General features: G+C 39.7%; 4 protein-coding genes across 7 annotated transcripts; 1 reads left to right on the top strand and 3 right to left on the bottom strand.

The window, feature by feature from the left end:
* Window positions 1-3,633, bottom strand: LOC129720808 (uncharacterized). 4 transcript variants are annotated; one of them, XR_008727291.1, is made up of 5 exons: window positions 3,480-3,633; window positions 3,291-3,423; window positions 2,857-3,053; window positions 429-646; window positions 1-366 (listed from the first exon to the last, which is right to left on the bottom strand). XR_008727291.1 is itself a non-coding variant. In XM_055672576.1 (3 exons), exons 1-3 carry the CDS (start codon window positions 3,245-3,247, stop codon window positions 352-354), a joined length of 360 nt encoding a protein of 119 aa, XP_055528551.1. In that variant the 5' UTR covers window positions 3,248-3,270; the 3' UTR covers window positions 1-351. The 4 variants fall into 4 exon arrangements, 1 of the variants encoding a protein (XP_055528551.1); XR_008727290.1 differs by lacking the exons at window positions 3,291-3,423; window positions 3,480-3,633 and adding an exon at window positions 3,100-3,270; XM_055672576.1 differs by lacking the exons at window positions 429-646; window positions 3,291-3,423; window positions 3,480-3,633 and adding an exon at window positions 3,100-3,270.
* A 4,058-nt stretch (window positions 3,634-7,691) lies between these two features.
* LOC129720795 (luciferin sulfotransferase) lies at window positions 7,692-11,099 on the bottom strand. Its single transcript, XM_055672545.1, has 3 exons — window positions 10,958-11,099; window positions 8,543-9,180; window positions 7,692-8,475 (listed from the first exon to the last, which is right to left on the bottom strand). Exons 2-3 carry the CDS (start codon window positions 8,977-8,979, stop codon window positions 7,836-7,838), a joined length of 1,077 nt encoding a protein of 358 aa, XP_055528520.1. The 5' UTR covers window positions 8,980-9,180; window positions 10,958-11,099; the 3' UTR covers window positions 7,692-7,835.
* On the top strand, window positions 10,957-14,000 carry LOC129720787 (uncharacterized). The gene is made up of 4 exons (XM_055672537.1): window positions 10,957-12,133; window positions 12,788-13,070; window positions 13,192-13,434; window positions 13,500-14,000. Exons 1-4 carry the CDS (start codon window positions 11,220-11,222, stop codon window positions 13,578-13,580), a joined length of 1,521 nt encoding a protein of 506 aa, XP_055528512.1. The 5' UTR covers window positions 10,957-11,219; the 3' UTR covers window positions 13,581-14,000.
* Window positions 14,001-14,004: 4 nt separating this feature from the next.
* LOC129720801 (ADP-ribosylation factor-like protein 3) lies at window positions 14,005-15,524 on the bottom strand. Its single transcript, XM_055672558.1, has 5 exons — window positions 15,404-15,524; window positions 15,031-15,159; window positions 14,599-14,730; window positions 14,301-14,537; window positions 14,005-14,212 (listed from the first exon to the last, which is right to left on the bottom strand). The coding sequence occupies exons 1-5, from the start codon at window positions 15,404-15,406 to the stop codon at window positions 14,174-14,176; spliced, it is 540 nt and encodes a 179-aa protein (XP_055528533.1). The 5' UTR covers window positions 15,407-15,524; the 3' UTR covers window positions 14,005-14,173.

Below are 15,524 nucleotides of genomic sequence, written 5' to 3'. Positions count from 1 at the left end.
ATGATCTTGTTTATTAGTAAACCAAAGGTTGCTCTAATGGTAATAATAATTTAAGCGAACATTTAGTTAGCTAAATGTAAACTAATATTAAGAAAAAATATACAATGTGCAATGAAAAAAGTCCCGAAAGAGTCGTTTATTAAAACATAAACATTTCATTTCTTACATTCAACAGGAATACAGGGTTTAATTACATCTAGATTAACGAATTACAGATAGCTTGGTATCGAATAAAAAAATAACTGAAGATAACTTAGAACTACGATACTCAATATTCAACACGATCGCTCTCCTCTTCTGTGTCGCTGTTTTCTTGTGCTGTTCCGTTCTTTCTTCCCGTATCATCAGTGGTCATACATTCAGCAACTAAAAACAGATCAACAGGTAAAAAAGGTATAAAATACATGAATATATAGAAAACTGATTACTTGCAACAGAAGTGATGTTTTCTGTGATCTCCGGTGAACTGTCGAGCAGCGCAGCGGCTTCACAACGTTTCATGGAATTCCTCGTGACTGACTTTTAGAAAAGGTTCCATCAATTTGACGTTGAAGCTCCAATTGATACTCTTGACAATTTCGTAGCATGTATTTTACCCATTGACCGTATTTGCCACATAACTTATCTTTTCCATCATAAAATTTTTCTAAAAAGTCAAAAGATATGTTGAGAAAGTTATACACATTTTTTAAGTTAAACAGCATGATACACTGGTCGACAAAAGCGAAAAAATGTTGCTTTAAGGCTCGAAATAGATGCTCTAGAAAAATTAAAGCTTTTTAACCATTCCTGTCAATTTTGGTGCTCCTAGCCATTACCAAAACGAGTTTATTTACGTGAGTGTTCGTATAGTAATAACTCACCGGGTCCGTCGCTTCAATGTTATGTTTATTAGAAAACTCATATAAATCTCTGAAAAAATGTTGGTAGCTGGGGGCACCAAAATTCACAGCAATGGCTAAAAATTCATAATCTTTCTTTTTTTTAGTTTGAACTTTAAGACCACACCTGTGTTGACCAATGTAATTATTATATAAAATCGTCAGCTATCTCTCTCTCTTTCTTTCTTTCTCTCTATCTCTCTCTCTTTCATCCTCTCTCTTTCTTTCTTACTCTCTCTCTCCTTCTTACTCTCACTCTCTCTCTTTCTTACTCTCTCTTTCTTACTCTCTCTCTCTTTCTTACTCTTTCTCTCTTTCTTACTCCCTCTCTTTCTTACTCGCTCTCTCTTTTTTACTCTCTCTCTCTCTTTCTTACTCTCTCTTTCTCTTACTTACTCTCTTACCCTTTCATACTCTCTCTAAAGTTGGATTAGATTTAGGAGTTAGATCAGAAGTTTATTACAAATACGTTTGGGTTTCACTATTTGCTATCAACCCTCGCAAAACATTTAACAAATAACACATTATTTTTGATAAACAGACATTTTTGCCTAAAATGAAAACCACATTTTGGATTTATAAAGAAAAAATAGTTGTGAGCTATTTATTTTAAAATATACTGATTTTCATGATCAAATTAATAGGTTTGTTGGGTCCTAAGGCTATACCGGTATTTAAATATCATTTGAAAAAGCCGCGTTTCCTGAGCAAAACGTGATTTTCAAAAAACGTTTATCGTTTTCCTTCGATTTTTAAATGAAGAATAAAAAAAATCTCGAATGGTCTTAGATGACGTTTCGCCCATGTACGGTATATGAGAGAACTGTCATTTAAGGCATTTCGAGCAGATTTTTATCCTTCATTTAAAAATCAAAGGAAAATGATAAACATTTTTTAAAAATCACGTTTTGCTCAGAAAGTTGCACTTTTCAAGCTGATATATAAAAATCAGAAAACCGTTTAAAACTTTAGGACCCCATTGCGTATTTCTACAAAAAAAAGAAAAAAAATGTAAATATTTTTTTAAAGTGTTTTTTTTTTAAATCTTTTTTTATGGTTGTCTGATCATAATGAAATGAGAAAAAAAGGTCAGAGTTTTCTTAAATAAAGAAAAAAAATCAGAGCTGCAACGGTTGCCGCAAAAAATGTAGACAGTAATTTCGTCTTTCCAGAAAAAATATAGACTGTGAGCCAAAAAAAAAAATTATAGAAAGAAAACTACGTAAATCTTAGGGGCCATCCACATACCACGTGGACAGATTTAAAACGCTTTTCACCGCATCTCACTCCTAAAAAGAATTGCCGTGCCGGTTCCTTGAAAGCAATTCATAATAAACGTTAAATTTATCTGCGAGTTTGAAAATGCACTATGAGAAGAAGGGATCTAAAGTTTAGTCACTGTATATTTTACTAGTTTGGCGGAGTGGATTCGGGAACCAATTTATACTGTTATAAAAGAATCAGTCGTATGGAATCTCCAATACCTGGATCCCGTTATAACAGCTTTGATTGATTTCCGAATCCCCTCCGCCAGATTGGTGAAACATACAGTGATTATAATATAAAGTGAAACGTTCTATATGCATCAGTCTTCATATCGTCGGTTAAGTGCAACACTGGCACAACTCAAAATTTTGCATTTTTAGTTTTGGATGGCAAACGATGCCAAATACTGTAAATTTGCCTCCGACAACACCCTGTTTCGAAATTCACAAAATCACCAGAGCTATGAATAGAAATGCTTTCGCTGCACAAATCGAAATTTCTCTATAAAGTTAGTAAAAAAAGATTTTAACGTGCTCAAAATATGTGCTTAATAGACCTAAAAGTGTTAGATGAGGATTGGAAATCATAAACTTTAAAGTTTTCTTGAAAATTGAAAAAAAAATTTCGACGTTAATTTTCAAACGCGTTTTTCTCGAAACTATTTTGGGTTGTACCAGTGTTGCACGGAACCGACGATATAGTTACTCACCTGTCCATCGCGTTCAAATAGTGGGTCATATGCAAGATCTTCGCTTCGATGTATAATTGCAGTATTGGAACCAGGTAGCATATAAGAAGTAGCAATTGGTTGCTCTGTTTCAAATTCTTCTATGGGTTTGCAGACCAAATTAGTATCAACGTTTACCGCAGACGTTTTTTCAATGGTTACTAACATCATTAAAGTACCTAAAAATAGAAATGTAGCATTATTCGGACATAATGGGGTACAAACCTTTGTTTTCTAGCAAACGGTTGATATCAAATTCTTGAATTGATGTAGCTGCCCTTTTCAACCTTTTCTTAGGTGGCACTGCTGTATCGGAGGTATCCATTGACCGTTGTTCTGTCAGATAGGAATGCATCTTCCTCTTCTGCCTCATCAAATGTTGAAATGTTCTTTTTTGATTATACGGGAAATGTTACCTCTGTTAGATTCTGGTTTAGAAGACGCAATTTTCGGCTATATTAGGGTGTCAAAAAAGAAATTTTCCGTCAATTCATTGCGGCGGAGCCACAGTTATCACTCGCTGGCTTTGTATCACACAGAAGAAATTTCCTGTAGATGAAAGATAATTAGCGAATAGGTTGATCTGACTTCATATTCACTATTACTTTGCATCACGAAAACTTAGTTTATTTTGCGAAGTAACTCAATAAAACTTGGTAAATAAAGACAAAAAACGGAATTACATTGGAGGCTGAAACCGCGGAAAAACAATGAAAACTGAGACTGAACAGATGTTGACACTTGACAGCGGCATAGCAATGCCGCAATGACCAGGGATGCCAGAAAATTTAAACTGAACAGCAACAGCAAATTTATGTGCAATTTTCAGAATTTACAAGAATATCATTATTTATTGTCGAAATATGAGAAGTATATGGTAGGTTACAACAACAAAAGAAAAATCGATCCAGGCTAATCGATTAAATCGGTGAATCGATTAATTTCAAAAGAATAGATTCAATTTTTTTTCTAAATCTTTTCCAATATTAACTGATACACAACACTACATCGTTAATTACTGAGTAACTGTTATTCGCGACTACGAAGTTGAAAGAGATTTTAAAGACTGTTTGCACCTAGGCGAACTCTCGTATGCAATTGTCAAAATGTGTACGATGACAAAAGCAAAAATATTTCCTTTCTTCTTTTTCTCATGCAAAAACCAAACAAATATCAGCACCTTCGTAGTCGTGAATATGTTGCTTGTTTTCAAGCTGCTTTTTTTAGAAAATAAAACAATAAAAATGAATAATATAATACTTATAAAAAGTATATATGGAGCAATATATCCACAGAAACCTAGACAGAAACGTTAAAAATAAAGTCGATGAGCATTAAAAATTTTCGTGAACATCATTGAAGAGAGAAAATACCAATGTCGGCGCACGGCTTGACAGTTGCTTACATCCGCACACGCAACTAAAACCAAAATTTGCTGACTATTCTGTAGATCTGGCATGCCTGATTATGTCAAATTAGCCGGTACGCTTTGTTTAGAGGCGTGTGCAAAAAGCTAATATTCCAGCAGCTATGCAATGCCTGTTCAACATTTAATAGACCAGAATGTTTAGAAGCATATTCACTTTAGACACAGTACACGTCATATTACAGATTAGCTCAGATGCATTCATCGATGACCGCCAAGCAATGGATCGCAAGTTCGTATCTCAACAGAAACTGAACAAAAGAGGATGATTTTAAGAGGGTGGTATTTCCTTCTAATATAAATTAAAAATTTACCCATAACGTTTCGACAAGCAAAAAACTAATAAAGCTAATAATAATAATTTTAATGAAAAAAATCGATTTATTTTTGCATTTTGTTTGTGCTAAAAGAGCTGAATTAATGTCGATTAAACTTTTTTCCACGCTACTATTCAGCATTAGCTGCATAAGTATGTACTAATGCGCGAAATAAACGTTTGCAAACATTATTATTGAACACGCGTTTAACAAGAGCATTACAAAAGTCGGGCAACGGTTTAACAGATGTTCGATGACTATTTTATTCAACTGGTCGAACACATACAAAACAGTAGCCTAATAAATGTTTTCCGGCGCATCTGTTCAACGCTGGTTTAACAAGTGTTGGATGAAATGTTCTGCTGTTGTTGTTTAAAACCCTCTTCGCCGTTCCTAAACTACTGTGTGTCGGATAATTTCTCCAAATTCAACTGAACAACCATTGAACAGAAGTTTTCTATTTTCCATCTCGGTTGTTGTTCAACTCGAGCCTAATAAAAGTGGTTGAGTAAATGTTTACGCAACAATAATTGTTCCTTGGGCGTTGATTTGATCCTTGGGTTAATTTGTGTAACTAATGACTTGTATCTATTGACAGTGTATTGGGTTACGTTTACTTGCAGCATTTGCATCGGAACATCGAATTTATTATATTTCAAATTTGGAAAAAATTAACGCCAAAGATGGTCTCGCAAAACTAAAAATCATAACAACATGCTTAACAGCCTATTCGGGGTTTATTCCAAACTGTTTGGGTTATCGTTAAACTATAAGGATTATCGCCTGTTTGTGGTTCCTGTTTGTTAGGGATTTTCCGATATCAAGAGTTTGCTGCTTGTTATGAAGACGCCGACATAGGTTTCTAGGGTAAAGGAATGTTATTTGGACACAGTTGAACGCGTGGTAAAATCAATACCGTAGTGTATATCGCTATTGTAAAAAACCAAGTGCCTCCCTGGTTAAAACCCAGCTTCTCTTAGGATCGATAAGTTATTCTATAACAGGATGGAGTGCAATATTACGGGTCAATCGGACAATGGCTGATGGAAAACATAAAGTTTTGGTCCAAACATTTGAGGCTTCCAAGAAGTGCGGCGTATGCTGTAGCACAAACCTGCAAAACATTTCATACTAGTTTCAAGAGTCTGTCATAGCGTGCATTTGATTGCCGATATCAGAGTACTGCGTTCGAAAAGTATGCTCTTCTTCCGGCGTTTTCTTGAGGATGTCATGTCAAAGAGGACAAATCGATTACATTCGTTTGAAAGAACCTAATAAAGATAACTGCGCTCGAAAACTTTAATATGATTGCAATTTTTCGCCTTTTTTTCTATCACAGGGTAGTTGTCCTACAGCCCTATTTTCAGCATGAGTTCTGTCAGGTTCTCGAAAAAAAGTCGATATAACCATCGACAGTCATAATACCGTTAAGTTTTTCACTCCAGCCCATGAGAATACCCTTACACTATTATGCTTCCACCATCATCGTTCTTAAAAGTGTTCAAAGTCATTTCTAATAAACAGAAACCAAAAACGAATGATATTCCATATGGTTTAACGATAATCCAAACAGTTCGGACTATACTCCGAATGAACTGTTAGGCATGTTGATGGTTATTGATTATGCGGGATGTGATTTACTTCACCTAACTTTCCTAGCATGTACTGCCAAATGCTGAAAACCAACGGATTCAAACCGGGGGAGGATGCGGGCCATTCAGAGGTTTTTATGAACAACCAATGCCTTATGTGCTAGGGCTGAATCTTGTTGAAAGCAGAAGTTATCTTCTGCAACTTATTGCTTGGCACAAGGCAGCAAAAAGTCTATAACGACGAGTTGTAGATAGTACTCTTCAATAATTTTCACTTCCCTTTCGATGAATAGCAGTAGCAATTTTCCTCTATTGGATATTGCTCCTCAAACCATCACAGCTTAAGCGTTCTGAAATCGTTCCACTCCTCTTTCATCGACTGGAATAAAACGAAGACATGCTCCATATACACGATCATTCTGCTTGTTCAAAATAACCTGCAACGTAAATAACTTTTCATCTAAAAATAATTTGTTGTCAGAAGCTCAGTCTTTAGTGGCTACCCTGTTGGCAATATTTTTGCGAGATAATCCGTGAATCTCTTGTTTCTTGAAAGCTCCGTATCCAAGGTCATTTTTGATTATTTTATGCATAGTGTTATGACTCATGTTCATTTCACGAGCCACTTTTCTTGCCGATCGGGCTGGATTTCGCCGGATACGTTCTTCAACCGCTTTGATCATCGCGACAGCCCGCACACTTCATTTTCATCCGGTTTCTGCTTGAGGACATTAATACCAGTTTCCTCAAATCGTTTGATTGCCCTGCACACGAAAAATCTGCTCAAATTCAGAGGTGACGGCTTACTTCTGATCTAAATATTGCTCATTCCAACAAGATACAAAATCTTGATTTATCCTCTTCTGGAATCCATTGCAATTTTCCTTTGAGGGAAAGTGAAACAATGTCTTTATCACTTACAAGTGAACTATATACATGTGTCGCAATCAAAACAAACACAGCTAATTGACTGGGTAGGCCTCCCGATGCGAAAACAGGCACACGAATGTGTGTATCACATTCACGGTGACACCCTGTATATTGTAGTTGTAAAGCAAACTGCTATTGAAATGAATAGACGAAAAATATCGAGTAAAGCTTAATAAGTTGTTACACTGAAAAATTGCATCAAAATCTACACGCAAATCGATGTAAAAATCAATTTTGGTTCAGTGAAAACATTATAATGATACTAACAAATAAAGTTTGACGCAATTTCCCAATAATTCGACGAGATGATGAAAATACTATCACTCACCAGCTAAAACCTGTACACCTGTTCTCAAGGTCTGAGCACACCAGTGATTTCGTTATAACGGACTTCTGAATCAGGTCAAACGGCCGCCGGACAAGTTTGCACCTTCATCGGAGAACCGCACAGTAATCGTAACATAAGCTTACGCCTGTAAAATAGTGCAACCCATCCGCAAACCATGATATTGTGGCACGTGATTTCCCGTCACAACCGACTGGTTTTTATGTGAGCTTTCAACGCTGCATGCGAAACATCTTTCAAATGCAGAAAAGCGGCGGTTAGAGCAATTGCAATCTAATTTCGAGCAAGCTATGAACGATTTATTTCGCAAACAATTTACAACACAACAGAATATAACACCCATAAGAAACTTATTCGTATACAAACTCCAGCCCAGTGCCGTCAAAGTGTTTTCCTATCCAGGCATCAAATTTTTTCGAAAGGTTATCGTCCATGTAGTTCTTCCAATCGCCGATCGCCCCCTTCCGGATGAACTTCACTGCCCCGTTCGTATCGATTAGATTCGAGTTCTGCATCAGGGGTTCCATGTTAACGGCCGGATTTTTCTGCATGCGATCGAATCCCAGATGATCGCACAGGCCCTGTACCTCCGATACGGTCAGTTCCCGTCCAATTTTCATGAATTGAGCACAGTTCCGAATAACCGTTGGTAAGTTGCGTTTCATGTCTTCGTACTTGAGGAACAACACATTCGGTTGATTACGGCGTTCCCAGAAAGCTAACATATGCGCCCACATTGGACCGATGGGTGCCTGATCACTGAGGAAGATGTCACAAAACTCCTCGAAAGTTCCACTGGTTTGGTGAATCAATTGACAGTAGTAGTAATAGGAAACGGCAAGGTCCTTCGGATTTCTCGCAATGTAGATCATTTTGGGACGAACGATGTCCATCTGTTTCGGTAGCAGTTGCCACGGGAGATGGGATTTCACATAGCGAGGGCTGGGTAGATTATGAACACACGTCACTGAAGTGACTTTCTCGTGTTTGCTGTAATGAAACCAATTTCCTGTTAGAGCAGTTATGCGATTAGACTGCGCTTGGGAAATTTGCTTACGTTACAAAATCTTCCACACTGCGGTCCTCCGAGAAAATAGCAGAAAGTTCCAGCAGAGGAGTTCGAACCTGCTGAATGGCCTTGGCTCCTTCATAGTCCATGTTGTTTCCAAGCAGCCAAATCATTTCCTGGGCCCACGTGGATCCAGTTCTGGGATAGGACAGCACCCAGACATCATCTTTTCGTATTTCCAGATTTAGTATGTCGTCGCCGATCTCCCGGAATCTGGTTGGCATAAAGACCCGGCCGGGGTTCACCTCTATGAGAGCATCCTTTTTATGGAAAAACTCATCCAACCGTTGGCTGATATCGGTTTCTAGGACGCGGTACTCCAGCTTCATCGCACTAGGTTCAAGAACTCGAAAGTCACTACGCTCGCTTGCTCCTAACGCCACTTGGAGCTGACTAAAGTGCGCGCACAAATTTTCCAATTGCATTGCTTGCACTTTAGCTGCACTGCTGCAGCCGAAGTGGTTTTAGGGTTTGGGTGGGAAATTAGCCTTTTGTGGAGGTGTGTACATATTCGAGTTCGGACCGTTCGTAGCTGTTGTTTCACGGTAAAAAGAGGAAGTGTAGTCGCAGCTGTAGAACTAGTTTTTCACCGGTTCGGTGGAGAAAGTGAATGTCGTCTATTACTTCTGAAAGACGAAAGATGGCGCGGATGGGTGATTATGCAATTTTGATTCGCTGCTGTGTGGTCAAAATATCAAAATTCCTCTCCGTTTGATACTGTGTGAAGACAGAATAAAGCAAGCAACGGGATAGACTAGTTTGGGAACTTTTCTATGTTCGTTCTACAAACCGAATGCTTGCATAATCGCAACAAAACCACATCCCAGCGGAACCGGATCGGAAGAGAGCTGCTTGTGCAATAGATATGCTACTCTTTTTTTACTATGGATCCATCTGGTCAAGAGCAAACGACCAGTAGACTGAACTACATAACACTCAGTTGAAAATTATGTAGGTTTTTTTCTTCTGTTGCGTTGTTTCTGGTGGTGAACAGGAAGAGAACAGCAGACACAAGTTCCATGCAAATGGGTTGTGTTTATATAGACCTTGATTGGACTACCGGGCCAGCAGCAGTTTAGGTTGATTAGAGAACGGGCAGAAAATGAGGTTGAAAACGGTGACTTCACGGCGGCGACGACGACGACGCAATGGCGCGGAAATCAGTTTCCTTACACGCTACGAGTCGATTGTGTACATATATCGGACAGTGTGTTACATCAAACCCGTTAGATTTGAACTAGAAAGATGATCTCAAAGCAAGCACTAGGGATGACTTTATGGCCAACGGTTAAAGGTAATCATAGTTTAATTTGCCGCATTCTTGACACGCTTCACTAGAGACACGAAATAAATTATATCATTACATTTTCCCTTCAATTCATTCTCTATCTTCTAACCTCAACAGAACAAAAGCGAGAAATGCGGTCGTGATTACCATAAAGACTTACTCGATAAGTTGAAGAATGAAGAAGTGAAAAAAAAACTTTTCCTAGTTAAGGATCATCATCCAGAATTGAACACCATTCTTTACTGGCTTCAAATTGCGGCTTAGGGATAATTAACAAACCGGATTCGATCTCTCTACATGTGCCCTCTACTTTCACATGCCTTCCCGAAGAGGCGAAGCAAAGGACCTTGATCTCTCCAGACTGATCATTGATCGAGGTTAATGACACTGGAGTATGTTTTGATGCACTCAAGCCAATTTGGACGTCAAAAAATCAATTCAGCCGAAAAAGGGGCAGGCGAGATACTAAGTATACACGAGAAGGGTACGAGAGTGACGAAAAGTGTGTTTTCATACGACGACGTCGCGTTGACCTATTTGCGGATTTCGTCGCGTTTGTTTATTCTTTATTCCTCGCCCGAAAGTACAACAGAAGAGGAGAAAAAACAACACACAATGAGCCCAGGGTGAAAGTTTGGCCGGGCGCGCCAGCCACCGCTGCTCGTGAGATTCTCGCGAACCCCGCCGAGGTGATCGGGTTCGTAGCCTAGTTCCTCGAACGAAAGAACCGCACAGTTACTCGTTCGATGCTGGTTATTGGAGCGCGTTCCCTACGGAAAACCCAGCAGACCATGTGGGCTTGCTTACAATTAGAATGTGGGCAAAGCGCTGGAACTGATTGCGAGTGATGTTTTTTTTTTCTTTCATTAGCAACTCAGTACGGATGACTTTGATGCCGCAGGTAAGCGCAGGTAAGAGACCCCGTGTTAGACGCAGAGGAGGATCCCGGTGCGAATGGGAGGCAGGAGAGGCAACGCGGAGAAAGAATTACTGTTATAAAATTACTTTTTTTTCTCTTTTTTCCTGAGCGCTTCTAACCTGTTTGGGAGTAGCAGGAAGAGATACCACAAGAGCAGCAATGGCAAGCGAGAAAGAAAACTTCTTGTACGGCTTACGTGTCCCGGCAGTTTCAGTACGACGATAGATCTTGATCAGTTCGAATGTAGCTTCAGTGCTGAGAGGGCCTTTCACGAATTTCCGAGCTTCAAATTAGGGTAACGAGCGATAATATGCCTTTTGGAGTATAATTTATTTGAAGTAGGTCATAGCAGGGTTAGCAGACAAGTGCAGTTGGATGAAGAGACGAACGATCCGTGTATTTGAAAAATTGTGAATGATAGTTTGAATCGGTTCCTAAGGACCTAGTGACCTACTAAGATGAACGTCAACGTGTGTGTGATATTTCTAGTGATATTCTCGATCAGTGGAAGCGCTTACACTACCCAACGATCGAACGTACGGGAGGATGAGGGCAGTCCATTCCTGGATATGGCATCTGAGTTCCTGCAGTCGTTGGGAAATCAAAATGGAGGTGGTGGAGGCAACGCCGCAGCTGGACTGTCCGGAATTGCTTCCATGTTACTCCCGTTAATGGCGAATGCCAACGCAGGTGGTTCGGGAAAGGCAAATAACGATGGCGTTGGAGCGGTTTTGTCCGGAATAGGTAGTCTCTTGGCAAACTCGAATGGAGCTAATGGAGCAGGCGGCGGCTTTGACCCTGCCATCATTGGGAATGTGATTCAATTGTTCGCCAGTGGTAATGATGATCAACCTCAAAAAAGGGTTGGTAAACGGCAGAAACGACAAAAAGGTAACGAGGAAGGCAACCCAATTCTGGATACGGTTTTGACCGTAGCCCAAACGTGGCTTGCCAACTATAACAACGTTGATAGCGATGACGACCGTGAGCCTCAACATCCGGGAATTAACGGTGACACAATCGCCAACTTGCTGCCGCTTGCGATACAAGCTTTTCAATCGTTCAGTGGTCCAGAGATGGAAAAAACCCAGGAGAAACATAAGGACCACTCGTGGGTGTTGCCTCCTTTCCTAGAGCACATCCACGTCATGTGGGATCAGTTCATGCAGTCAGAGTTGGCTCAAGCGATCTGGACGAAGATTGGGCTCGATAAAGTATTCAAGGGATTTGTTGGCCGTGACGGAAAACTGGATTACGACAAGTTGTTCGAAACGCTGCAGAACCAATCGTTTCGTCGGCGGTGGATTAAAGCAGCCACAATCTATCTGGCGGACTGGGCCAACTACATTGCGAACCCGGAGGTCTATCAGAGGTGAGTGGGGAAAATTTGGTGAGCGCGCTGTTTACTCAGTTGCGTTTTTAGCTGCTGTCAGATGAGTGGAGTGATGCGTCATGCTATCTGATGTGACAATTTTATCTGTACTATTTTTCAACTAAATTATTTACATAGATACTCTTGGGATAGGCTTGAAAAATTCGTTTTTCGTGATCACCTCATATTCTGATGATGATAATAATCTTCAGTAGCTAAAACATGAAACGGGTGTAATAAGCGTTAACTAAGAAACAATAAACATACCTTTTGTATATATGTGCTTTTGTCGATTATTTTTAAGACTATCTGAAAATAAATTAATAATATTAGAAACAATACGCACTAATAATCATGCATCATACCAAAAAAACAAAATATCACATTTGGACGTTTCTTTAAAATTAGATTAAGGTTTCATGTGTTCATCAAAATTTGCAATATTTGGGATTGGTAAAAATTAGAATAAGATAAAATTTGTATATAATGTGGTACCGGGAAAACAAAGGACACTGCCCGGAACTTAAGAGACTCGTGGAGGTCTGAGCCTCTGATTATATTTAAAAGTCAAATTAAAACCTTGCTGCTGGTAAGGAAAGCAACACGTACGTCAATCGAAAAACTTCACAACCCTTTTCAACTACACCTTTCCAGATACGTTGCAACCGGGCAGCTGATGGCAAACGGTTTCCTCCAGTCGCGGGGCTATCCGAAGCAAACCATGCTGGACATCAACCGGCCCAGCGAGACGATTTCCAACCTGATCGATCACATTGCCAAGAAGCACCTTCAGGTGAAGATTGTTTCGGTGACGTACGTGAAACCGGCGGTCAACTACGTTAAAGATCTGCTCAAGCTAGGCAAAGCGAAACAATTCCTGCAACAGTATAACGCTACCGAACTGACAGATAAGCTGACCGATACGCTAAATCTGGAGGTAAGGCCCGACGCAATCCGTTAGCCAGTCGGTAAAATGTTGCAAATTATAAGCGCGAATTATCTTTTTTTTCCACACACTTTTCTCCTCCCACACACACATGTTCGCTCACAATTTTTAGGTAATTGAACCGGTGCTGAAAGTTCACCGCGCGTACCGGCAAGCTATCCAAACCCCGCACTGTGATAAGTATATTCTGTGTGAAATTAATTCGCATGATCCGAACGAAAAGCTAGGACTGGGCGGTTTCAAGCGGGGAGTGACGCGTTTCGGAAGCATGGCCGCATCGTGGTTCATCAGTCAGGAAACTCAAACCCCCTTCTGGACACTGTTTGCCATCATCAACGATCCGCACAACTGTCAGGTGAGTTCGGTTTCTGGCTGACGTTGCAATTTGCATTTACTTTAACGAGCCATTTTTAATTTTAGGCGAAGCATCAGGTCGACTGCTCCGAGTTCCACGAGAATGAAAACAGGGTGACCACAGAGTATCCTCACAGTGAACTGTAAGAGAGGATGTTGTTGAACAAAAAATAAGTGATTGTTGTAAGAAAAAGGCAGAAAATCGGGTGATCTTCCAGAAAAATTTCGCAATACACAGTGGTGAATATGGAAACTATTCACTGAGGTTTGAAATTTACATTTGATTAGTACAAATAATCACTGGCGGTGTAATCGAGCCCACAAACAGAGCGGAAGCTCGAAGTAGTGGCGTTGCGTAGTAGCAGCATGTAGAAAAGCACAACTTAAAACGTGTTGATTAACGTAACGGTAGCTTGCCTTTTTTTTTCCAGGTAATTGGTAAGAAAAATTTACAGTGCATTTTCACATTGGATGTGAATTTCAAACAACCTCAATGATGTTCGGATGAGTAGAAGATCACATTCAAAAATAGAAAAAATCCAATAAAAAAGAAGTAATTAAAAATCAGCTCCTCGGTTGTTTGTTTTATTTTACTCATATTTGGGTAATTGCTAGATATTGCACTTTTATAAAACAATCTCTTGCTTGTGTGGCAAAGAATGAGAATTTAGAATTCAAAGAAAACTAGGACACATAGACCACGTCCAGCGGTCAGGAAAAACTTTAAAAATCATTAAGCCTTACTTTTTAATACATTTACAAACCCAATCCATTCCATCCTGACGCGAGATAAGACATGTAAGATTTCGAAAACAATTCTCGTTAAGGCACCTTTGCTGCCGAACCAGTGATAGGCTTCAAGCTTACCTTAACTCCGGTTCCTTCCAGGGCAGAGCAGCCCTGTATCTGCCAGGTACGATTTTTTAGCTTAACCAGCTTCAGACATTCGGCAATCTCGGAGGCCTTAAGAGAACCAGCAATGTCTTGCTTGTTGGCGAACACCAGTAGCGGAACATTCTTAAGTTTATCGTCCAGCAACAGTTCCGCCAGTTCGTCACCCGTCTCCTCGAGTCGCTTTCGATCACTCGAATCGATGACGTAGATCTGAGATGAATTGAGGCGTTTTCACTGTAAAAAAAGTGTAGTGGATTTAAAGAACACCTACCAACACATCGGTATTCTCGAAGTAGTTTTTCCAGTAGGGTCGTATCTTGCTTTGACCTCCGATGTCCCATACGTTTAGTTTAAAACCATCGGAGACGACGGATTTAATGTTGAAGCCTGCAGTCGGGGTGACCTGCGAATAGAATAGAATCGAAACGATTTTTGCATAAATAAGCTTGAAAAAAATCGATAAAATACCACTAATAGTAAAAAAAAAAAACAAAATGTTTTAAAAATAGGGTATCGAACGTCTTCGCCAGTGGTTTTCTTTGGCAGTTTTTCTGCAGCAATCTTAGGCAAAAAGGGGCCGAAGAAAACCACAGACGAAGACGTCCGATACCCTATATGGTTTCAAGAAAACATGGAAAAATATGTTCAAGGACAACACCCACAAAACCACTTATAACAATACTTGACAAGTTGCAGGTCATACCTGTGAAACTTCCTCGGAAGCTAGTTGTTTTAGTAGTGTTGTCTTGCCGGCGTTATCCAAACCAAGTAGTAAAATCCTGAGTTCCTTTTCTGGTGTCGATCGTAGCTTACGTAGCAAGGACAGCAATCCCTGAAAAAGTAAATATATAATCAACTGAGCGCAGAGCTACACCCACCGCCAGAACCTACATCCGGTGGTGGGTGAAAAAAACAACAACAAACAATTACTCGCATGTGCTCATGTCCGTTACCAAGCGACCGATCCCAAACAAACTAAGTTTTCCACACGGGGAAAGATACACCGATTTTGTTTTTTATTTTCACACAAGGGGTTTCGAGAAAAAGCTACAAATTGATTGTTCACTTAAACTTACCATATTCCTGAGTAAAATGATCTAAATTCTATTGATTTTTTTCTCAAGTTTTTGATTTAGTTGGAAGAAAATCGTTGTAAGCACAGAACACGTTTTGTTTTCCTCACACGTATAGAGGTGG

The sequence above is a fragment of the Wyeomyia smithii genome, chromosome 1 (assembly GCF_029784165.1).
Source record: "Wyeomyia smithii strain HCP4-BCI-WySm-NY-G18 chromosome 1, ASM2978416v1, whole genome shotgun sequence".
Lineage (NCBI taxonomy): Eukaryota > Metazoa > Arthropoda > Insecta > Diptera > Culicidae > Wyeomyia > Wyeomyia smithii.
Note: the sequence above shows the minus strand (reverse complement) of the source record. Positions and strands in the feature narration are given on the sequence as shown.

What these genes read in the sequence shown, in the direction of transcription:
- LOC129720795 (XM_055672545.1), bottom strand. Translation starts at nt 8,979, where the DNA reads ATGCAATTGGAAAATTTGTGCGCGCACTTTAGTCAGCTCCAAGTGGCG. An exon ending in AGTGTGGAAGATTTTGTAAC is followed by an intron (nt 8,476 to 8,542) that starts GTAAGCAAATTT and finishes GTTTCATTACAG; the next exon opens with CAAACACGAGAAAGTCACTT.
- LOC129720801 (XM_055672558.1), bottom strand. An exon ending in CTTCCGAGGAAGTTTCACAG is followed by an intron (nt 14,731 to 15,030) that starts GTATGACCTGCA and finishes TTCTATTCGCAG; the next exon opens with GTCACCCCGACTGCAGGCTT. An exon ending in TCGAGAATACCGATGTGTTG is followed by an intron (nt 14,538 to 14,598) that starts GTAGGTGTTCTT and finishes AATTCATCTCAG; the next exon opens with ATCTACGTCATCGATTCGAG.
- LOC129720787 (XM_055672537.1), top strand. Translation starts at nt 11,220, where the DNA reads ATGAACGTCAACGTGTGTGTGATATTTCTAGTGATATTCTCGATCAGT. An exon ending in CCGATACGCTAAATCTGGAG is followed by an intron (nt 13,071 to 13,191) that starts GTAAGGCCCGAC and finishes CACAATTTTTAG; the next exon opens with GTAATTGAACCGGTGCTGAA. An exon ending in ACGATCCGCACAACTGTCAG is followed by an intron (nt 13,435 to 13,499) that starts GTGAGTTCGGTT and finishes TTTTAATTTTAG; the next exon opens with GCGAAGCATCAGGTCGACTG.
- LOC129720808 (XM_055672576.1), bottom strand. Translation starts at nt 3,247, where the DNA reads ATGAGGCAGAAGAGGAAGATGCATTCCTATCTGACAGAACAACGGTCA. An exon ending in CCGTTTGCTAGAAAACAAAG is followed by an intron (nt 3,054 to 3,099) that starts GTTTGTACCCCA and finishes TTCTATTTTTAG; the next exon opens with GTACTTTAATGATGTTAGTA.